The 24616-nt window shown below is 39.0% G+C and overlaps 1 protein-coding gene across 2 annotated transcripts in view; it reads right to left on the bottom strand.

Annotated features, from left to right (window-relative positions):
* SUCLG2 (succinate-CoA ligase GDP-forming subunit beta) overlaps positions 1-24616 on the bottom strand; it is a 254313-nt gene that overhangs the window by 5912 nt on the left and 223785 nt on the right. For both annotated transcript variants that reach the window (XM_025456519.3, XM_025456520.3), the window contains one exon: positions 13853-13973. In XM_025456519.3, coding sequence (XP_025312304.3) covers positions 13853-13973 — 121 coding nt within the window. The remainder of the gene's footprint in view (positions 1-13852; positions 13974-24616) is intronic.

Here is a 24616-nt window from a genome sequence, read left to right as displayed (position 1 = left end):
CAGATGCTCAACCACTGAGCCACCCAGGTGTCCCTGATTCTGAGAACTGTTAATGCAGTTTAACTGCATTCCTTTCCATGGGTATAGATGAAATAAGCTCTTAACCATTTTAGGTCCTAGAGACTACTTGTACGAGTCACTCTTCTTTGCAACTAAGAAGCTTAAATAAATCAGTTCCTTCTTCAGGAACTGACACCTTCTTCAGGACTTAACTTAGCACCAAGTATTCTCTAATGGGGAAAAATGACTGATTTAGATATCTATGAACCTGCAGAAATGCTGGGCCTTTGGCACTGAGTCCTCCCCCAAGAACTCTTGCCTTTTCTCTGCTAGATTGACACGCAAACATTCCGAGATAACTGTTTAAATGGCATTTTTTCAGGGATGCCTTCCTTGTCACCACTCCCCCAACCCCCAAGCTAGAGCAGTGGCTTCTAAATGAGCTTCTAGAGTACCTTGTACTTCCAGAATTATAGCACTACTGGGATTGCTCACTGACATTTCTCTTGTCCCCACCAAACATAAGCTTCCTGAGGGGTAAAATTGTCAGGCCGGCCCACCAGGATCTCTCCAGACTTAGTGTAGTATCTATTATGTAGTATGTACTTGTTTGTGGACTAAATGACGATGGATGCACTCATACACAGCAAGTGTGCTTGAGGAAGTGAGATGTGGGAGGGTGCTTTTCTGATCACTTTGCTGGCCCCACATCCCCAAATAACCCGTTTTTTTTTTTTTTTTAAATAGCATTAAAAGAGAAGCCCCAAACAACCTAAACATAAGGAGTTCCTGAGTTTACTTGGAGTCTTCAGGGGCTTTTCTAGTGGCCTCTTTCTCTAAGAAGGGCCGAACAGCAGCTGGCTGTGTGCAGTGCCCCAAGGACTCCAAGCTGCTGCCACTCCTTTGGCCCAGCAGCTCTGCTTGCCACCCTGCCCCAATGCCTTGCTCAAGGTTAACAACTAGGGGGGTGGGCTGGGAGGGAGAGGGTGGAACAGCCCTCAAGAAAACCGGCCCTTTTCTCCTTCCAGCTGTTCCTGCAGGGCCATATCAAAATGCCTAATTGCTTCACAATTCCAGGATCCATTAAAGTGAATTTTAATTATGCTTGCAGTTACAGTTTAATTACAGCCTTAATTATTAAGCACAGGCTAGGCATACTCAGAACCCCAGGATGAGGGAGGGAGGGAGAGGGAAAGGAAGAGAAGGAGAAAAAGGAGAGAGAGGAGGGGGAGGATGAAAGAGGGGAGAATAAAAATGAGTTGGTGGGGGGGGGAGGAGAGAGAGAGAGAGAGAGAGAGACAGACAGACAGACAGACATGAGGAATAACCCAGAGGGACAGACACATGAAAAGAAAGAGGTATAGACAAGAGTCAAATACAGAGAGTGAGGGCAAAAAGTGAGCCTGTCAATTCCCACTGCATCAGCCTCTGCCCTGATCCTGCCAGCACTCTGTGCTGGCATCCAAGGCATCCAAACTGGTTTCTCCCTGGACTGTTCTTCTGTGGACAGACCCTACTTCCTCGTTCCTATGGAGAGAGAAGCTCCAAGGGAAGTGGGAACACTCAGGGAAGAGGGTCAGAAAGAAAACCAGTAGCCCTGAAAGGAGGTCACTGGAAAAGAAAAGAGAGACAGGGGAAGCCTTGGGCAAATGCTTGCTGGTGTGTGGGTTCCTTTCATTAACCCTACTCTTCGAATATTCAAGGTTGGTTTCTTCTTGATCCAGCAGGTGGCTGACACCTGCTCCCATCCCCTTCCTTGCCTTTATTTCTAAATAGAAACCATCACAGCTGCTTTAAACTCTGACATGGAATTAAGAGTTCCAAAGACAGTGTTTATGCCTGCGTACTCAATTACAAAGGAAATTGATCTCTTCCCCACATTTAAATAGTGTTGCTGACATGTTATAATATTTATTAAATGCTGCATTGCTGTTTAATGAGGCTGCAGGACAACAGTTTTAATAACCACCTGTACAGATAACTGATTGACTCACGCTGGTTCAACTTCGAGCACTTCTTAATGTCGGCTTGCTGAAAAGCTGCTAAGCTAAATGCTTATCTACCCCGATGCATGCCACAAAAATGGCAATGCATAGAGAATCAAAGGGGAATGGTTTGATGATGAAATCTTGCTCTACTGCAAGAGAATATTATAGAAAGAGTAATTACTAAATTTTTAAAGGTCTCCTAAGGTGCATGTTTTACCAACTGACTTCCTGCCACCAGGTGGAGTGAGAGAGCTGTAAACAGAGATGCAAAGCTAATTTATCAAAATCTGTTTGCTTTCAATACCTGCTAGAGAAGGCAACCGTAGTGGACAGAAATTACTGGGTTTTGTTCAGAAAGTGTGGCCCCTTCCCCCCACCCACTCAGGCCAGCCTTGTATCACGGGGCTGTGAAGAAAATTACTCTCCAGTCTGTGGGAGTATATGGGAGCTGGGCTTTTTTTTTTTTTTTTTTTTTAAAGGATTATTTTAATAGGAATTCAGGGTTTGTTTTTTTTAAAATGAATGCAATAAATTGGCACTTATTGAATATATACTAGTTGCAATCAATTAATGTCTGTTGGGTACATGAGTTAAGGGGTTCACAATTACAGTATCACTTCAACCTTCATAGCAACCCTAAAGAAGACATAATTTTTATCCCCATTTTACAGATGAGATAATTGAGGAACTGGGGAAGCTTAGGAACTTGCCCAATGTCCCCCAACAAGTCAAAGGCTAAGCCAGGATTAAGAATCCAGGTTTGTCTGACTGCAAAGCCATATGACAACCACACAGCCTGGCCTTTTAGTACTAGAAGGAATCCTAGCAATCTTTTAGGATATGTCTGTTTTTACTAGAGGAAACTGAGGCTCAAAAGTGTTAGATGATTTGCTCAGATCAAATAACCAGTGAACCATAACAGGTCTGATTCTCAGTCTGGTGTTCTAAGTCAGAGCTGTTCCAAATCAGCTAAGAATAGTTCTTACATTTTTAAATAGTTGGAGAAAAAAATCAAACGGATAATATTTTGTGATACATGAAAATTACATGAAATTCAAATTTCCGTGTCCATAAATAAAGTTTCACTGGAATACAGCCAAAGTGATTCATTTACAGGTTGTCAAAGGCTGCTTTTGTGCCACAAAGGCAGAGCTATTGTGACAGAGTCAGTATGGCCCATAAATTCTCAAATACCTTGACCCCTGCTCTAAGAAATGGAATCTCTCCCCCCTCCCCCTGAGGAGAAAGGAGGTCAGTGGAAAGAAACTAAATTCTACAAAGCAGCAGATTCCTCCTAAAATGTTCACTGTCCTTTTGCCCTTGATCCTCTTTCATTATTCTCCTTTCAAGTGACAACCAGATAGAAGAGGTCCATTTTCTTGGTGACATGTAAATTTAGATAACTTATCACATCTCTTTTGTCTTGTTATCGTACTGTTAAAATGGAATAATTTATTGAGAATCAGAGGTAAAAGTCCTGCTGCATCAGCAGTCCTCACTTGTTTGAGGCGATATGCATCCAGAACCTCACACCTTGCTCGGCACATTGTTGCCAGCCCCCAGAGGCCCGGCGTCAGCGGAGTTAGGAATGAGAGCTCAGGTAATAATGGTAGCTAACATTTACTGAGCCAGGGACCATCCAGGTTATTTTAAAACTCATCTGCTCCTACAACAAACCCATGAGACTGTCATATTTTTATTCCCATTTCACAGATGAGAAAACTGAGCCTTTTCAATAACTGAAGTTATTGTAGTTGGAGGAGTATCTTACAGAAATGCCTTGTACCTCACAGTTTAGAAAAATTAAAAATGACATAAAATATCCTACAGGGTTATATCCTGTGCACACCTATTTTCCTCCATAATTTCTTCTCCCATGGTAAGAAGAAACCACTGCTGAGGATGTGAGCATGACAGGTATTCATAAGATGCCAGCTGGAGCCACCACCTGAAGCTGATGGCTAGGATGTTGTGCATGGACTTAGGATCATGCCAGCAAGGCTGAGGACCAAGTCTAACACATATCCATTGAGGGACTATGTGAGTTGCTTACACTTTTGCTTTTAACCCTCAAAAAAAAGCATCATACATGTTATGTTAAACTGGGATAGAATGAATCCTCTGGCAAGCAAGAATGTTCTAATTCTGCACCCACTAGGAATAGGGCTAGTCTTGTAAAGAAAGGATGCTTTATACGCCTAAACATCTGCATAGACTTCATTTTCATGCCTTCCTTCAGCCTATCTCATGGCTTTCAATGTGTGTGTTTTCTAACACATGGGTGATTTCAGGAATTTTTTCAAAGGTAATTTTGGTGATGTGAGACTTCTGTCTGGAATCCTGACTCTGGAACTTTACTGCTGCCTGAAAAGGGACATCACTGCATCGCTGCTTATGATTCTACACTTCTGTGGGGGATGACTGAGAGATCTCACTGCTAATCTGTTCCTTGAGAAGTTAGACTGTCAGAGCTTAATGTCACCCAAATCTTTTTTGACTTTTACAAAACCTTTTAAAGCTGAGGCTTTAGACTCAAATTCCATGGGGAGTTTCCAGAATTCTAGGTCTCTTGCTGCTAGCCCCTTCTCTACCCACACTAGGCTGCAAATTATGCCCCACTGTCTCTCTTTGGAACGAAGATGTATCATGGCACGGCCATGCCCATTCCTTTCTCTATTGTCTATACTGCTTCTGTGCCACAGTGGCAGAGGTGAGTGATTACAACAGGGAATACATAGCCCACAAAGCCTAAAATTTGGCCATTTATAGAAAAAGTCTGCAGACCTTTGCTCTATACAATCCACAATTTTGGCCCTGTGGCTGTGGGAGGGTAAGAACTCAACTTCATCTAATGCTTTTTCGGCTTGCAGCCTCCACTTCCTGCTTCTTATACAGCAGGCAGCTGTATTTCCAGGATAACAGTGGCCAGTACTTGGCTCAAGTGCCCCCACTCTCCTTTCCCACATCTGTGGAACACAATGACCACAGAGCTCTTTTCCACTGAGCAGGGATATAGTCTCAACATCTTTCTTAGCACAGCACTGCAGGCAGCCACTGCCAATAAATAGAAGGTGGTAGGAGATGAAAGCTATTTGTCCTGCCCATTCTTGTGGGATCTTTCCTCCTAGTTAGCTCTGTCTTTGGACAGCTTCAAGATGGCACTCTTTGGGAAAGTCTTTTTTTTTTTTTTAAAGATTTTATTTATTTATTTATTCACTCATTCACTCCCCACGGGGAGCCTGATGTGGTACTCCATCCCAGGACCCCAGGGATCACAACCTGAGCCAAAGGCAGATGCTCAACTGCTGAACCACCCAGGTGTCCCTGGGAGAGTCTTATTAAAAGGACACAATGGCCACATATAAAGCAGGACAGAGAATCTACCAGTGTGTCCCTTTCCTGATAGCAATGTGTTCTCTTTCTCTTTGGTGGCTGATCAGATAGGACTTCCAAGTGTTATATAAGGAAACTGAGGCATGAAGAAATGGACTAACTGACCATTCAGAAAACACTCACAAAGCAGACAGTAGTGATGTGATATACCGAACTTATGATGTACCAGCACCAGACTGGCCATGCCCTAAAATGCCTTCCTTATTACGAGTGCCCCAAGGAAACAACTTCGGGCTCCCAGTTTTGAAGAAAGACCACTGCCTAGACTGAGGTGATAACCTGACCAAAAGGCGGCCCATGCCCAGAGCAGACTCATTACAGGGATATGCATCAAGGGGTATTTCCTTCCACACAGAGCAAAACACTCCCAGTCTCACCTTTGACTACCGTTGGCTCTATGTTGACAGTGGAGACACTTCACTGACTGGGATGTTTGAAAGAGAAAGATAGCAGATGTAGCACTGCCCCTTCGGCTGCCTTCCCTTTGGACTGTGCTCTCACAGGGAGTCCCTACTGGCCCTCTGGGTCCCTGGGGGCCTGTGACTGGGTGTGTGCCAGTATATGATCAGGTGTATCCTTCATCTTCTTCATCAGTAGTGCAAGTGATCTTTTGGTCTCTTAGACCTTTGTGCTATTTCTCACCAGATTCCCTGCATGGGGAAGGATCTGCTGGGTCCCCTGAAAGACCTCAGCAACATGGACTGGTTAAATGAGTACTTCCCTAAGGTGTGCTGAGTAGCTTTTTCTTTTTCTTCTCTGAGTAGCAGTGGATGTCCATAATGGGAAAAATTTCAGTTACTCACATGAACCATCTAGGAGTAAAATGAAAATTCAAAGTGCCAAATATTGTGGATTATTTGTCTGGAAACTTAAATATTCAACCTAAAAAAGCTTTCACTACCCTAACACTTTAGGTTAGGTCCTGTGAGACATGGGGTAAAGCTTAAGTGCAGCAAAGTTTAAGCATTCAGAAGTGTGTATATCAATTTAGGCACTGAGAAGATTTAAGGGTTGATGACAGAGCAGGATTGTCTCCAGCATGTCCTCTGGTTTAATGTGGGGAGGATGAATTAAACACTAAGGAGGGTCCTCAAGGAGAAGATGCCAGTGATGGAAAGGAGGAGAGGTGACAGACATCAAAGGAAGTGAAATCAGTCCCAGGAAAGGAGCATCCATGGGCAACAGTGAAGGAAGAAGGAGTAGAAGAGAGGCGAGGGGGCATTCATGAGGCAGAAAGCAAGGGGAGTAGAGGGGTGTGCAGACAGTGGGGGCCAGTAGAATGGGGACAGAAAGGATGACGAGGACCAGGCACCAAGAGGAAAAGAGACTTGCACCAGCACAGAATGTGTGACTCCTCCTCCTGGAGCCACATTTCCAGTGACTGCAAAACAAACTGAGAAGTGGAGAGTGGGGAGAGGAGTGCTCCGAGAGCCGGGGTGGAGGTGGCAAATAGGTCCACCTTGCCTTAAAAGGCAAAAGGGACTGAGCAAGGAAGAGCTGATGAAAAACTCGGTACAGAGCAAACGTTGGGAAATGTGCAAAGAGACCAGGGGATGTTAAAGGACACAGAGCCAATCCCCCCGGTGCCACTGCGCATCCACCTTCACTCCGCCCAGGATCACGCCCGCACTCAGCCAGGGGGTCTCTCATTCTCTGTTGACTCCGGGGGTTATCAGTAAACCTGGGGTTCAAATATCCTGAACGAAAGCTTTTTCCAGCCAATCAACCACAGTCAGTCTGCCAAGGCTGCCTTTTTGACGGGAATCAGAGGAGTAACTGCTGCCTTCCTCTTAGTTTCACACCCTCACACCATGGAGGACTCATGGGGCCATCAAGTGTGTGGAGACACAGCTGAAAACTCTGTGGCTGCCTCTGAACACTTTAATCCTCCAGGTTTCTTTTCCCCTTGAGCAGACCAAAGCATCACGTAGCAACTTACTGTGTCTGTGCTAGGAAGGATACTTGATGTGCACTTCTCTGGCTGTGGCTCCGATTCCTCAGTATTGCCGAGAGCAAGAATAAGGACCTGTCCACACAGAAGAGGCACTAGTGCCTTGGTCAAGACAGTGAGAGAGACAGGATACAATGTTTCTGACTTACAGACATTTATGTTCTCATCAACTGAAATGAGACTTAAGGGCACATGTTGAGGGATTGACAAGGATAAGGAAGGGGATTGCAGGGATTCTTGTTTTGAAAGATATTTGTAAAAAGAGAAGCAAAATGTTTATGTTCCTGAAACAAACTTTTGGTACAGAAAAATCAAACTGAAAAGATTTGGCTAAGAGAGAAAGGATCAAATCTACCAATCACATAGGCTCAGTGTTATTTATAGCTTAACTTGGAATCACAATGAACACCTGAGAGAAAAGCAAATTCTTTTTTAGACTTGAGATACAGAAGTTTGCTGCAGATTTAAATGGGACAATAAAGAAAAATGAATTCATTTTTAAAAAGCTCTTTCAAGATATTGGCAGGCCCTGATCCAGAGCAGTAAAACTGACCATACAAAACTTGAAGCTTTAGATAAATACAAAGGTGTTAATAAATATCTGTACATTTCTCAACAATTCATGGGTCGAACTTAATTAACCGCCTAGGGGACTTTTGTGCCAGGTATGTATACATGTCAAAGAGGAAAAAAAATAAACATCTCAGATAATTTGTTCTTTATTCACACTAGAAACAACTATGTACAAAAACTAAACTCCCTCATCAAAATGCAATTTCCTTGATTTACCTAGCAGTCTTCTAAATAAAAACAATCCTGTGTCTCAGCTAGTGAGTTCTGCTGTGGTAAGGCAAATTAAATACATTTAATACATTAAATACATTAAAGTTAACCATTTTCAAAGAGGAGAGTAATCCTTTTCTTACCCACTGGTAAAACAGCTAGTACTTATTGTACAGCTGACAACAAAGATTTGTCCATAAATCCTACTAGATCAAGCCTGATTTTATTAAAACTTTCCTCATCAAAATACTTCTAATACACTGTCTATGGCAATGGAGGCTTGAAAATGTGGGTCGCAAATTAGTGAGAATTATGGCATGGATCTTGGATCTTCCAAATGGCCACTTAACAAGCAAGCGAGACTAACTTCTTTATTTATAGGAAGTAGATACTACTAACAAAACCTGTTATTGGCTTTTGAAATGCCTGTTATCTTGGTCATTAAAATCTGACATCTGTTTAGTCTATACAGCCCTGTGTCAGAGATCTGAAACTTAGCAAGTTAACAAATGTTAGCAATAATAATTATTTATTATTGTAATTCAGACTCCAGTAAAATTTTTCTACCACACTTTGTTTTTACATGTCACTAAGCTTTATCACAGATGCTGGGATGATGGACACCTTTTCCCATCTTCCTTTCACTAGCTGGAAGATGGGGCACATTCTGGGAACATAAACCAGTTTTAATATGAATATGAATAAATATAATTTTAAAATTCATCAATTAAAACACAGTATATGTTGAATCAAGTTAAATAGTAACTACCAAAAAAAAAAAAATAGTAACTACCACTCAAATTATCCAAAATGTTCCTGCCTCTTCATTCCAATTTGTCTTTCTTTGTCAGCACAGATGAAGAGTTGCTAGTTTAGAAAAAAAAAGTAGCATTTTTAGAAAAAAGAAGCATTTTGTTCATGCTCTCTGGTTGGATAAAATATGACTGGATGCACAGAGATTTGTGGGAGGAGCAGAATTTGTGTTCTAAACCAGAGAAAGCTAATGAAAGTTAATATTGAGTACAAGAGAAATTCCGTAAAATGTCCTGGTAGTTAGCAACTGTTCCCCGTCCGAAGCACTGAGAACCAGACTTTCTGTGACAGGAGATTTTTAGTTTTCGTTGGTTTCTCCTTTTAACTGAGCTGTACTGCAAGCAAACAATTTCAAAGGCAGCAAGACCTGAGTGTAGTTTACTGGGGGACTACAAAATGGGCTGACTTACCCATTTTTCTATCACATTACTCCTCGGATCATTTCCTATATTCCTTCATCTCTACCTCCACACGTGTTCTGATGTTAGAGGTTCGTCTCAACCAAGGATGACTGTTCTCCAAGGTAATACTCTCCCATTCTCTCTAGCTAGTTCCCACTGCTGACTTTTTGAAGTCTGCCAACCATGCCATCATTCATTCTCCTGGTCATTAGATTTAAAACCCAGTTTCCCTCTTTTTTCTCTCATTCCTTTCCTATTTCTGCTGTTGTCTACTCTACTTTTACCTCTATGTGGTAATCCTGCCTAGGTTTCTAAATTCTACCTAATGTTGTAGACTCTGCAGACTGACATGATTTTCCCACTTAGTTTTTTAGCCATAATATGTTGCTGCAAAGCCATTACTCTTTCCATGACAGCCTTCTGATCTACCACAGTCTTAGATTTCAGGTTTTACCATTATTACGGTGCCAGTTCCAACTGCCAAGTATGGAACAGATCTGATGACTTGTTTCTGATCCTTTACCAAATTCCCTCCCCCTTCCTTTCCAATGATTCAAATCTTACATATTTCCATGCTCAACTTGGAAACTCTCCTTTTATAATATTCCTCTGCTAACTCACATCTCTAAATGTACTATAATTATAGTAGTCAATGTTGAGTAAGCTTAAAAAGCAGACTATGCCAAAGAAAGTGGGCTGAGCTACACGGAATTCTGCTTAAGGGACAAATACTTTATAGGAGTCTGCATTCCCTTAGCATAAAGAGCCCTGGCTTGGTTTTTATGTAGTTCCTTTTACAGGGCCTTTATGGGTAATACCATCACGGATTTTTTTTTTTCATTTTGTTATATAGGATTAGTGCCAAGAGCAGAGTTAAAGCAGAATTCTTCACCCTTCTCTTATTTATTATGTAGTACCAACACAACACAGGACAGCCCTGATTTGGTGTGGGGCTGCTACTTCCTAGAAATCACATATAGCTATTAGTATCCTTGGTACAAAACATGTGAGGGTAAGACACATTTTTCATACAAGAGACTAATTTCCTACAAGAGGAAGAAAACACTAGCTAGGATCCCAGAAATGTCAAAAAGCTTTCCTGCTTTTTCCTCTCGATAAAAGGCCCTCGATGCTTATTATAGGATAGGAACTATTCCAGTGAAGATTAGGAGTGGCAAAGAGGTCATCATGGATATTTTTAGTCTACATAAATTTGGGGGACATATCCTTTTTGAGTTCATCTTGAGTCATCACATTCAATTCTCTATGGTACAGTGGACATTGCCAGGTATCCATATTTGGAAAGATTCCATAAGCCATGCTGATGCTTCAATGCCTACTGCTACTAAGACAGAAGCAGAGTCTATCAGGACAAACACTTGTTAACATTTTGTATATATTATTTTGTATTGTTAATTTTCCTTTTTCTTTTTGTTGTATTTCCCCATTTATCTAGTAACTGACATAGCTTTTTATTTTTCTATACATCCTACTTAATATCTAAAGCTCAAGGACCTGCACATAGTATTTATTATTTTAACTAGTGAATTAAAAAAAACCCACAAGCATCTATTTTGGAAGTGCATTAACTTAAAAGATGCAAATCTGATGATCTAACAAACTGAGAAATTCCAAATCTTCTTCCTTGTAGCTCAGGTAGACCTCTGATGCAGCCAACAGAAATTATTATGGGAGAAGACATCAGACGTGGTATTTCACATAGTTTAGCATGTGTATTATCCAGATACACATGATAAGGATAAATGAGAGGGATCATTTAACACTTCTGGAACACTAAGTGCAGTGTGAAAACAAGTGCTACTTAAAAAAAAAGTGAAGTAAAGAAGTAAAGTGGGTAACTCTCTTTTCCTATGCACATACTCACAACTAATAATTATGGGCCTCTGCTGACCACTCGGGCACACTGGGAATCACTAGAAACAATGAGCCCTCCATGGTAGACACTCATTTCTAGTCATTTCTAAGGAACAGACATGAGTCTAATCTGCTTATAGAGACTTGCTCCCGTTTAAGAACACAAGCAGAGCTGACTTTTAAAACCTGAGGACCACTGGTCATTTGGATTCTGAAAATACTGTGACATCCACATTTTAATCAGAATTATACGTATAAGATGAACCCACTAACTTCTTGATCAGTGTTCTTTTCATTGCAGACCGGCCAGTAATTTTCCTTTTATTGAAATTATTTGTATAGGGATCAATTATGTCTCATTTGCATTTTTAAGAAGATTTATTCATTCATAGGTTTTAATGTCCACTTTAACTTTGCCAAGTGCTGCACCAGCTATTTCCATTTTTCTTTGTGATTATATTTCTTTCAATACGATTTCTTTCAATTTCTGTCCATATGGTGCAGATCTACATTTGTGAGGCAGAGTGTCTCAGGAAGAAAAGACAGTGTCAGAGAGTGAAAGAAAAAAGAAATAGAAAGAGGCAAAGAGAAGAAAAAACAAACAAACAAACAAAAAACAGACTGCAGCTATTCTGGAATCTTGACCTCAAAGGACAAGGATACACAACAGAGTCAAAATATCCCTGGACTTTATCTTGAGGAGAAGAAGGTAATTATGGCACCAGCATAGAAGTTGGGGAAATCAAGCTGTCCCAAGAATAGTATGCAGAAATCTAATCATGGGGCTGCGTGGTCACTGTAATCTGAATTTGTGGATCATATGGATGGGCCTTTTGCACAGGTTCTCACACTGAAGTGCCTGTTTTTGCTTCTCTACTAGAGTGGTTTTCAAAATGTGGTTCACCGAACTCTGGGGGAAGTCCCTGATGTAAAAACTATTTTTATAATAATAACAACAACAAAAACAATAATACTCTGTTGGCATTTGCACTGATGAAGCAAACATTAAGAGTGGATAAAATGACTGGCTTGTTACCATGGAATCAAAGCCCTGGTCCCAAGCTGTACTAATGGCCACTGTATTTTCACCACCACACACTTATAATAAAAAGTTGTCACTTGCAGGTAAGAATGTCCTTGATGAACAGTAAAAGAATATTAATTTTATTAAATGTCAACCCTTGAGCATATGTTTTTTTAATCCTCTGTGTGACCAAGTGGCAAGTATACATAAAACAAGTATGCTGCATCCTGAACTGTGATGGTTGTTCTAAAAAAATGTGCTTGTGCAATTGTTTGAGGAGCTAGTTAAACCACCCACTTTTTCATGAAATATTGTATTTTCTTGGAAGAATGATGGACACACTATGGTTATCCTGACTTAGTAACATGGTACACATTTTCTCTAAAATGAGTGAAGTGAGGCTGTCCTGACAGCCACTTCACAGAAAACATCTGATCATTGTGTGGCTGATGATAAAATTTATACTTTAAAGTGAAAATTAGATTTCTGGAAAAGTTGCATCTACTACCTTGACAGCATCCCAGTATTTAAACGTTTTTCTGATGAGAATGCTGTGATTTGAACAAATGTGAACTTTTTAGTATTGTGTGTTGAAATGTGCCAATCTTTTGAAGATCTGCATAATCCAGTATTTTCCATATGGATCAATGCGTGGCACTGCGAACCATACATGTATAAAATCCATTTAATGTGCAAGACAGATCAATGGATTTTAATATAACAGTATGAAAAGCCCATTGAAATAGTTTCAGATTTCACATGATACTAATCTTTAAAAAGAAACTACTACTCATTAACTTTAGTGTAGTACAAAGAAAATTTGCAATTATATGAAATGGTTATTAAAAACCCCTCCCTTTTTCAAATAGAGATGCCTATGTGGCCATATTTTCTTCACACATTTCAACCAAAACAGCATATTGCAACACATATAATACAGAAGCAAATATTAAGCTCGATAGTAAAGGGATTTGCAAAAATGTAAAACAGTGCTGCTATTCTTATTAAAATTTTTAAAAGACAGTTCATTTTCATAAAATATACAGCATGTGTATTTATGTGTAACATATACAATATAAAAATTATTGTTGAAGAAGTATGTTAAAAGTCCAAAGTAGTTATACCTCTTATCAAATTTCATTAATTAATTATGTTATCAATTAATACAGTGATAACTCAAAATAAACCCAAGCTCTTTAGGGTACTCAATTTTATTTTTTTTTATTTTTTATTTTTTTGGTGGGTACTCAATTTTAACAAGTAAAGGAGTCCTAAGACCAAAAGGTTGGACAAGCATTGCTCCCCCCATGATGAATAAATCTTGGAGTAACATTTCTAAGTGTTTCAATAAACTCATCTCACAAAGTGATTCATAATCAAAAGGATCCACTCTGGAATGAGTGTGAAAAATATGGAGAATCATAACAAAGGCCATTCTTAGAGAGTGGTAGTACTTACCAGCCTGTTAGGGACTCAGAGAGGTATTGCTATAGAGCATCTGTTTCATCTTATTTAAAGCCAGTGTTTCTTTATGTTGTCTTAGGAAGTTTGTACGTGCAAAACATGTCGGGCACCTGATCTTAGAGGAGGGGTACTGGCACCGTGGAAATCTATCATAACTCACCTTCCAGCCGGACCACCAGGGGCACCTTGAGTTCCAGCTCCTGACAGGCTTTGGTGATCCCATTGGCAATAATGGCACAGTTGACAATTCCAGCAAAAATATTGACAAGGATGGCTTCCACCTGAAATAAAAAATAGGAAGGTGCCCATCAAAACGCTGTTAGCCGACATTCTCAAAAATAACTGCCTAAGTAATAGAGATGATTAGAATAAGACTCCTTGTTGTTATTGTTTTTAACACAGCATATGAATTACAAGACAAAAGGCCCACAAAATGTCAAAAAAGTTAAAATTTAGTACTGAATTACTAAATAGCAATATAAAGCCTTACCATATTAACTCATATTCTCCCATCACTCACTTCTGGGAACTCAAAATGAAATCAATCACCACTCATTTATTACATATTCTATTCTGGCTTTTCATATATAATTGTCTAGAATTGTTCCTCTATGAGTAGTGTCATTTAAAATTTTATGCACTTATTTCTTTCCCTCCCTCATGCTTTACACTGAAATTTTTATCTGTCATAAGTGCCTTATGGAATGTTTCAAAAGTAGGAACTTAGTGAAGTGATTCTTTGTTGTTTTACATTAGTAGTAAAGATTCAAGCTTTTCCATCCTTCCTTAATACCTCTTTGATATGCTAGAGGTAGATTCTCAAAATCCAGAAATAGTTTAATTATCTTAGATAACAACCTTTTTTGATTAAAAAGAATGAGCCCCAAAAGAATGATATACATGATATACAAGCTCATACCACAAGTAAGGATCTGAGGAAAGTCAAGTCAGTGACTGGAATTTTTCAGAAATGTAAATTTAAACCCATCATCTGAACCTGTTTATATGCATTCCATATTCAAAGGCATGTGGACAAAAAAAAAAAAAAAAGATTCATCCTGACTTGATAAATGGGTATAAGAAAATCCTGTATAATTAACATGAAGAACAAGATAATGAAGAGAATTCATTACCTAGATTAATTGATAACACCCCCAGAAAATGGCTATTCATCAAGCTAGAGTTATCAAAATTCTAACGATGGCATCACAATTATATTAGGGTACACTAAAGCATGTATGTGTGTGCTGCATGCCATTTTAAAATCCTGTTATTTCATTATGCTAAATGAAATACACAAAACATATGAGGAGGGACAGCTGGGTGGATCAGCCAGTTAAGTATCCAACTTTTTGGTTGTTTCAGCTCAGGTTGTGATCTCATGGGTCGTGAGATTGAGCCTTGTATTGGGCTCCATACTCAGTGTGGAGTCTGCTTAGAGAGTCTCTCCCTCTGCTTCTTCCTCTACTCTCTCTCTCAATTAATCTTTAAAAAAATATGAGAAAAGAATGCCTTATATTGTTCTGCACTTCACTGTTTCAGAAAGTACCCATTGCATGAACCCTTATTTTAAATTTTGATTTTTGCCTGAACTCCATTAAGGAAGCACAGTAAAGATTAGCTTTCTGTAGCTGAAACACCTACACAGAGAATTCACATGATGTGCTCTGAGGTTACATAGCTAACATGTTTCAGTGAGGTTCAAAGTCAGTTCTCCAGTCTGCCTGCTGATTCTTCATTCATGCCAGATACTAGCATGGGCATCCTGGGCAAATTATATACCCTGTTCCAAACACGGTTTCCTCATCTAAAAAACAGAGTAACAGGATCTAGTCCATAAAGGTTGCTGAAAGGCCTAAATGAGATAATACACGTGAAATGCTTGTAAAATACTTAACGGTAATTTTATATATGTGTTTATTTCAACAAGCAATGATGAAAGAGGAGAGGTTACCTAGACAGCATGTTAGAAATAAGAAAACCTCTTTACTACAGCTATATTGAATTAGAACAGAATAGAGGCACAAACTTAGTGAAGCTCAATAGAAAGGTAATGTCTTAAGAATAAAATAAATGAGCAATATTTTTCAAGCCAATTAAAGATTGGGGCCACTCCCCAAACAGAAACCTCCCATTACCATTCACAGCAGGCTGACTGGTAAGCAGAAGCTTGCTTTCTAATGACAGCTATTAAATGCTGTTAGCACTGAGGCTTCGTACAGCAGCAGTTTCCAAATAGCTGTGGGATGGAGAGGAACTTGCCAAAACAATGGAATAAAAAACACTCAAGAGCAATAATGACTCCACGGTGTCCAAGAGAAAAACTCAGGAACTGCTGAGGCTCACTTGGGTTTGTGCAGAGAGACTAAGCTTTTCTAATAAAGTACACACTGGCACCTGTACACCTTGCCACATTTCAACGTGCACATTCTTTAAGGAAGAATTCAGATGTCAACAATTTCTTGCCTCATCAAGTTAGGGTGAATTGCTTGGTTTCATCTATCTTAAGGTAGTTATATCACACACACAAACTTATGTGAATTCACCCAAAAAGGCAGGAGTAAGGGAGCAAGAAGAAGGGAAGATCCCCAGGACCCCATGACTCAATCCTGTTTACTGGGTGCCTGCCCTGCAGTGAGTGTCAAATGTGAGCTCTGGATCTGGTAGTACTCAGTTCCCATGAGGCTCTCATATGTCAGTATCTCATACTGTTGAATGAACATCTGGCATTAAAAATACTCTTCATTTAACAACTTGTACCTAAAAGTAAGCCAACCACATGCACAGGTGCAGAACCCAAGGAAAACCCTTTTTATCCAACAGTGGAGGAATGATTAGTTAGTTGCCATTGTTAGACTCACTGAGAAATGGACTACTGTTCTTCTATGGAGTTTATTCACCTCTCATCCTGTAGCCAATCGCTTCTGTGCTCCTCCACAATAGGGCCATGTAGTTTTTCCATATGCACCTAGCACAATCCATGACATGGCATAATCATCTAATAAATAGTGGTTTCAAGAGTAAATGAATCAAATTAATTTCAATAGATGCTTAATGACCATCTTCCTTATAGCAGGTATAGACTTAAGAGCTTAGGATATGGAGATGAATAAGATATTATCACCACTATCCTCAAGGAATTCAAAGACCAGTTTGAGAGCCAGACCAGTAAGCTGGTGGTGACAATTCAAAGTGTACAGATGCCTCACAGAACTAACACCAGGGCAGGACCATCGATGTAGACTGCTATCATGCGAGAGGCTTTTTGGAAGAGGTGATGTTTTAGGTCAACAAAGAAAGGGAAAGAGCAGGAAGTCAGGTAGCAGAGAGCAGCCAGGATGCAGGTAGAGCAGTCACCCAACTTAGTTCATTTGGGACCTACAAACTAAATGTGAAGTAACCCAAGATGGTACAGGTTACAGAGTTGCAGGTGCCAGAAGCCAGGGATGAGACCTTGGCTCTTTTTGCTTATTCCTCCCCTTTCCAGAGCTGGGTAAAGGCAAGTGTTGAAAGCAGCCTCCCTCGGCGTGGGCTAGAGGAGCAGTAATGGAAGATGCCAGGAGGGACAGAGAAGATGAAGAGGGAGCACTTGAGCAAATGTGAGCTGAGAAATACAGTCCATATGAGAGCATAGAGAGGGAGGGAGGGAGAGAGAAAGTGGGGGAGAATGCAAAAGGGAGAGAAAGAGAAGAAAGAGAGTTTAACCAATACTAACAATACAGTTAGGACTTTTATAAGAACAAGGCACACGGGTACTCACAGGCTGCTTAGCTCAGGGAGAGGGGATTGTTTAGAAGCCATGCTGTGCCACAGCGCACTGAGAGGAAAATTACCACCGGGCTGGTAGGCAGACCCCACTCCATCAGAGATGATGCCACACTCTTCCACTATAAAGTAATTTGCTGCAGTCATGCACTTTAGTGGAAATCTGATTTAAGGTTTCACTCTGGGCCAATTTCTATAATTAACAACTGTAATCTGCAATCTCAAACTGAGAATGAAATTAAGATGGTCTGAAAATGAAAGCCTCGTGACATCATTATTATTATTTGGCATTTATAAAGCATGTCCAATTTTCAATGTGTGCCTCACATGTCCGTTTGTTATTACAATCACTAATTGTTGTTTCATGACAATGCCAATAGCAACTTTAAGTAGCCTTCTTGTTTTGTTTTGTTTTCCTGGCAAAAAGAATGTTAAAAAAAAAAAAAAAAAAAGTTAGTGGTTAGGTCTATTTAAGTACCAAGAGACTTTCCCGGAAGATTCCTAAGTGCTTTTACGAACAGGCTTTTCCAAATTCTCAGGTGAGAATTGCAAGGGTTGCTATTTACAGTTTCAGAAAAGTTAAAGATCATCTAGTGAGGCAGATCCGGTGCCAGATACACTGCACAGGTCCCCAGGCCCCAGACGGCGACTCCCATGGCGAGGTCTGCGGCGGCTCTTGGCAGCCATACAGGTCGTCGGGCAGGCCAAATGCAGGTTTCTCAAGTGTCTGTGTGTATTTTGCTTTGCAAAGTATACTCTGGCTGCAGATTTTAGCCCACAATTAAAAGTAAAGAGTGAAATTCAAAAGAAGAAAAGCTATATAGCCTTTGATATTTATCAAGCTCCTTTCAACCCCAAATAAACAAATCAACCAAGAGAATCAGTACTAAAACCCTTTTTGGCAGAAATAATCTTTTTTGAGTGTCTGAAGAACATTAGGGAAGCCCAGACAGATAAACTCACACACACAATTATATTTTTGGATAATTTTAGGTAAGTCCTACAACCAAACTCTTCTTTGGGATTTGGTCTCAAAGGCAGCTAATGGTAAAGGATAACATAGAGCCTATGTCTGTACAGTGAAGAGTAGGAGTTTCAGGGGAATTGTGAGTTCTTTGCAACTATTTACAATATACTGTTTGAAAGTGTATTGAATGTGTACTTTTCTGGGAAAAGTGTCCATAAGAAATTGAGAGTAATAATTACAAACAATAGCTAATGTTTACCAGGCATTCAGTAGATAGGAGATGGGATTCTAATTATTTTACATATTTCAACATGTTTAACAAATGACTAGTATATGAGGTGGGCATAATTATTTTTCCCAGATAAGGACACTGAAGGTACTAAAGATTTGGAGAATCACTAGAGCTATGACTTTATCTACTATCAAGTATCTTTCAGAGCTAGCAAACCTATAGAGGGGCTACAATATACCATACCACGTTTACTATTTCACCCATTCATTTCACCCACAGCTGACTTCACCACAAGCATGGGAAGTAAGGACTACCTACCCCATTTACAGATAAGAAAAGGCAGGTTCAGAGAGATAAAACAACTTGTATCAATGATGCAGCCAGCATGTCATCAGGATAAAAGCTCAGTGTTCTTCAACATTATCCTGACTTCTAACAAAATGCAAATATTGCCAGACTGCTCAACGAAAAGTGAGGCATTTATTCAAAATATATTTTTGAGGGTCTACTCTTAGCTGGGCACTCATTCTAATCATTGAGTGGAGCCACTAACTAAGCTGGCAAAAGAGATTAAAAAAAACATGAAAATGTTCTATATTTATATCTAAAATTGCAAACTGTAGTAACAGTTATCAAGGGGAGGGAAATAGGGGGTACTCTGAGATCACAGAACAGCATCCATGTTACACTGAGTAGTCAGGTAAGCCTTTCACAGGCAGTGACATTTAACTTCAAATCTGAAGAACAGTCAGGAGGAGACTATGGAAATTGAGAGGGACAAAGAATAAGTATCTCCAGACAAGAGGTTATCATAGGCAAAGATAGATGGGTGGAAAAGAACTTGATGGATTTGAAGAACTGAATAGAACCCACAGTATCATGTGCTTGTAGCTTGAGAAGTGGAGTGGTGGGAAATGAGACAGACTGCTCTGGCTGGGGCCAAATGATGCAGAGTGTTCACTTTGTGAGAAGAAGTTTGAAAAGTCTTTTGGTTTAAAAACACCTGCACAGCCTTCAGGGATACTGGAAGGGAATGATCATTCATTCATATTTATATTAAGTTTATAAGATAGGTTTAATGAACTTCATTTTATGAATTAATTGACGGAGGCTCACATATATTTAGGGTCTCCTAGCTGTTAAGAAGTCACAGTTCAAACCAAGGTCTGTAATAATAGGTGGGCAATCTTAGGGGTGCCACTGTCATATACCACACATACAAGGGCTGGCAAACATTCTCTTAAGGAAACATCAGTAAGTATTTTAGGTTTTGTGGACCAGTCTGTGTCCCAAATACTCAACTGTGCCATTGTGGCATGAAAATTGTAAATGAATAGGTGTGGCTGTGTTCCAATAAAACTTTTTTTTACAAAAACAACAAATGGGCCAGATTTGGTCCTTAAGCCATAGTTTGCCACCTCCTGATACAGGCATGATTTGATTCATGGCTAGCATCTAGTTCACTGCAACCACCACCCCTCCTTCTTTGCATCATTTGACATCTCTTTCATATAACTTTTCATATTTTAAGTTTTCTTCCTTTGTTGTACCATGTTCTTGCCCATCACTGTAGTAGTGGCTGATTAAATGAATATGTCTATGACAACTTTAATATCATCTCTCTGAATCAAAGTCTGTACCTTTAACAAGTTCATAAGATGTCTTAAATGCCTTTTCTTTATTTTCTTTCTCTCCTTAATGTTGGCTGGAAGCAAACAAATAAGACTTCAACAACAAGCAAGACATTTTGTAATGGTTATTGAAAATAGTTAAGGACTGTACTGAGTTTAAAACATAGTGTAGTATATACATTAAGCACAGTCAGTACAACTACTGGTTTTTGCCTCTGCTTATTCTAATTCAGCATGCTAACTTGTCCCATTCCAGTAGGCAATGCTGATAAAAATCAAGCAAGCATGTTTATATTAGGCAAGATAAGGACATTTTTTTTAATCACAAGTTATTTTAATTCTGGATGTTGTTGTTCTTGGTTAAGCATCTGTTTTTGTTAAACTGCTTTTCTCTTTTTTGTTGTTTTTATTTTCCTGTTGAATTCTAATCATGTCTTCTAATCCATTGGCAGCCAACGAAGGAAAATAAATGGTGAAGGAAATTAGATGCAGCTTGGATAATTGATGTTTGTATGCCTGGCTTTAATAAAAATACTCTGCTAAATGAGAGGGGAGTCTAAATGGATTCAGTCAATAAGGAAGTGACTCAGGTGAGGAATTCAATCTTGGGTTTTGTTGTAAACTTACAAATAAGCCAACAGCTCAGTTCAACTGGGATGAGCTGCTCTGGCTTGCTTTTTCTACTTGTCGTTTGTTTTTGAAATTTGAAATTATTTTCTTTTGTGTGAATTCAAGCTCTAGGATTCGCTAGGTTAAAGCAAATGACACATCCTCCAAATTGCTAGGAATGACATGAGAACAAGAGTATTTCTTGATAAACCTCACCCTCTCACTCTGCTCTCTTAATTTCTTAGTGAGTTCACAGAATTCAGTCTGAACAATCTCAGAATCAAAATAAGTATCTTAAACATTACCCTTCACATCAAACGATATTTTGGCATTTTAAATTACTCAATCAAAATAAACCCAATCATTTTATTCCAGCTCTGCAATCAGTTATTACAAAACTGATAGCATGGAAATAGCATGTGTGGATGAACAATATTTGGATGGATGGAGAGCCAAGTTTCCACGAGGCATGACATTTGAAAACAGCCAAAATGAGCTGAGGGAAATGTGTCTAATTTTTTCATTATCTACTTTCTTTTTTCTGAATTCCTTCTCTAGTTATATCCTGCAATCTTTTCCTCACTAAAATAAGTAAAATGGTATTGAGAATCAACATGTAGTGCATGCTAATTTTCCTAGGTGCTAGTAATTATGTACTACAACTTCTAGTAAGTAACCTGATGCTCAAACAACTTCAGATAACTTATTCTAGGGCACAGAGCTCAGAAGCCAATGGAGCCATGATTTGGACCAAGCTAGTCTGACTTCAAAGGCCATGGTTTTTCTCCTCCATTGACTTTCATGATTAGTCAAAAGCCCCAGCTCTACTTTGTTTCTATTCTAAGTTTCAAGGGCACATTTCTGAGTCCTATATTCTGGTGCCCACATATTTCTTGCTTTCAAATCTCAGTGCCTCATTAAATGGATTTGAGGTAACATACCTTTTATGGTTTTGTGGACCAATGGGTTTCGGGTCTATAGAACCCAATGTTTCCTGTTTACTGATAAAAGAGTTGTCCAGAGCTTGTGGTATGCAATCCCTACTTAGATGGGGTTGTAGAGTAGTGATGATGATGGTGTATGAGTGGATCATGACCCTCAAAACCTAGAGCCTGTCCTGAAATAGATGTCTCTGTAAGACTCCTCTCTGCAGACTGATAAGCCCTCTTGCTCATTTCTGACATGTTGAAACTTATCCCTTTGCCACTATTATTATAATAAATATTAATTATTTTTAATCATGATCAGTAAAATTCTAAAGGAGAATTATGTCATTTGAGACATCGTTGTTGATACAGATTTTAAGTATTAGGTGATGGAATGGTCACTGGCAGGAATAGTAACTCTGTGGGGCTATTTGGAGTATGGTGTTGAGAAAAAGGTTAGGGCCATGAGGGAGGGATTCAGTGGGAGGGATCTGCCACCTATAAACAACGTCTGCCTTGGTAGTGGAGGGGAGAGGTAAATCAAAGAGTTATAGGTTTGTCTAACTTTGGAGCCCTATAATACAAATTTTGATAACTGGAATTGAAAGATTTAGTCTATCAACATTGCCATTCCTTTACAGAGAAAATATTAGACAGTAATGAAATCTAATTCACACCCAGCATAATCCTAGAATTTCATTAATTATGTATGTTTAAATGTATGAAAACAAAAAAAAATGAGCATCAGCTCTCAGCACTAGATAGGACAAAGGTAACTTTCATTACAAAATCTGGTTAATTTAATTTAATTTAATTTAATTTAATTTAATTTAATTTAATTTAATTTAATATTTATTTGAGGCCGAGAGAGAATCTTAAGCAGGCTCCATGCCCAGCACAGAGCCTGATGTGGGACTCCATCTCACAACCCTGAAATCATGACCTGAGCCGAAATCAAGAGTCAGACAATGAACTGACTGAGCCACCCAGGTGCCCTGGTTATTTTAACAGGCTAAAAAAATACTATAAATACTGCACCATGGAAATTATAAAAGCTATACTTTCTCCCCAGATGAGTGGCTATTAGAAGGTGAAAGCTTTCCAATGTATGTCCTGAGAAGCTCGAGGCTTACGTAATTTTATGAAAAAACTCGTATGATCAGACAATATGGGTTGTAGCCCATGAGAGCTTTAGCAAACAACCTGTGTTCTAACTTGTAACGTTCTATTTTAGTCGTTTTCTGAAAAAGACAAAGGGATGGAAATTTGATCACCAGTGAGTTCAGGAGCTGGTGTATTGAGTGTTTGGATGGCATGGGGACCTAGGGTCCTTATCCCCAAAGATACCAATCATGTCAGTATTTGGATCATTTTTATAAGTAAGTGTCTGCAAAACTTGAAGGCTTTTGTAATCAAGAACACCAACCATGAATGCCAAGGCCAGTCCAAGGATGAGATACAAATGTTTCCCTACAAACACTGGCTGGAGTGAAGTGAGCTATTGACAGGAAGCAGGAAAAAGAAAAAAAAAATATCTAAAGATGGAAATACTGGTTGTCATTATAAGCAGGCACAGGAGACAAGAAGTTAAAAGAACTGAAGAACACAGATATTTGAGGGAACAGTCTAGACATGTTTTTTATTCTTTGCAGAGACATTTCCCACATCCTTTTGAACTGAGAAACAGAACCATTGTTAAGATTACAAAAACCACTTGGACACCTAGAATGGCAAATGTAAGGTTCTTTTTGAGTGTCATGTGTTCAAAATAGCTCTTGCAAAAACTTCTATGATGTGTAATTTGGCCACAGAATTATCTGAAACTAAGAGAAAAAAATAAAAATTAACGAGGAGGTTTGGTTTTACCTGTTCACCAGGAAGCATCAAAAAGCTTAAAAAAAAAAAAAAAAAAAAAGAAGAGGCATAAAATTCTCACTTAAAAGATCAGCTATTAGAATTGACTGTTAAGAAATATTTTGGTTACAAAACTGCTTTCCAAGCTTAACAGATAATTGCTTTCAAGGTAGGATACTTATTGCTCATAATGTAGTATCTATATATTATTTGTAATGGAAGTTACATTGGTGCAGATTAAGAATATTTATTGGCACATTCTTTCTTAGTAGTATTTTGTCCAATCATCTCAGATTAATGTAATGTTGATGAATGTGAATATGTATACTCCATCATCATTCATTAGAGAGTTAATATAGAGAATACCCATAAAATTGGCAACTTGGTGAAAGACTCATTTATTAATCTATAAACAGGATGTCGATCTATCTATTGTTGCCACAAAAAGTCTTCACAGGGTAGCTCTTCCTACAGGAAAGGGGGGAAATGTTTCCATGGGTGATTTCTTTGCCTGTATTCATGACTGACATCAATTAAAAAAAATTAGCTAAGCAGACAGAGCCCAAACTTAGGACCACAAAGATTCACACTTCACACCATAGAGAAATGAAGATAAATTTAGTTAATAGCAAAACCCACTGTTTCTGTAAATAACAAGTCTAGTGTAAGATGAAGGTGGCATATGATGATTCTGTGACACTTCATACATCTGTTCAGATAAACCTATTTGATTATTTAGTTTTCTGGAGAAACAAAGGATTGACAAAAATTTATATCAAAACCCCTAATGGATAAAAATGTAACTGGGAAGTCAAAATATAAGCTTCTAACTAAGATCTTAATAAGTTACAAGCTATTTACTATGTACTAAAATTTACATTAAAATTTTTTAATAAAAATTGTTAACATTTTTAAGTAAAATAAAACACATTTTAAAAAC

Source organism: Canis lupus, chromosome 20 (assembly GCF_003254725.2).
Source record: "Canis lupus dingo isolate Sandy chromosome 20, ASM325472v2, whole genome shotgun sequence".
Classification (NCBI taxonomy): domain Eukaryota; kingdom Metazoa; phylum Chordata; class Mammalia; order Carnivora; family Canidae; genus Canis; species Canis lupus.
This window is presented reverse-complemented; position numbering and strand designations above follow the sequence as displayed.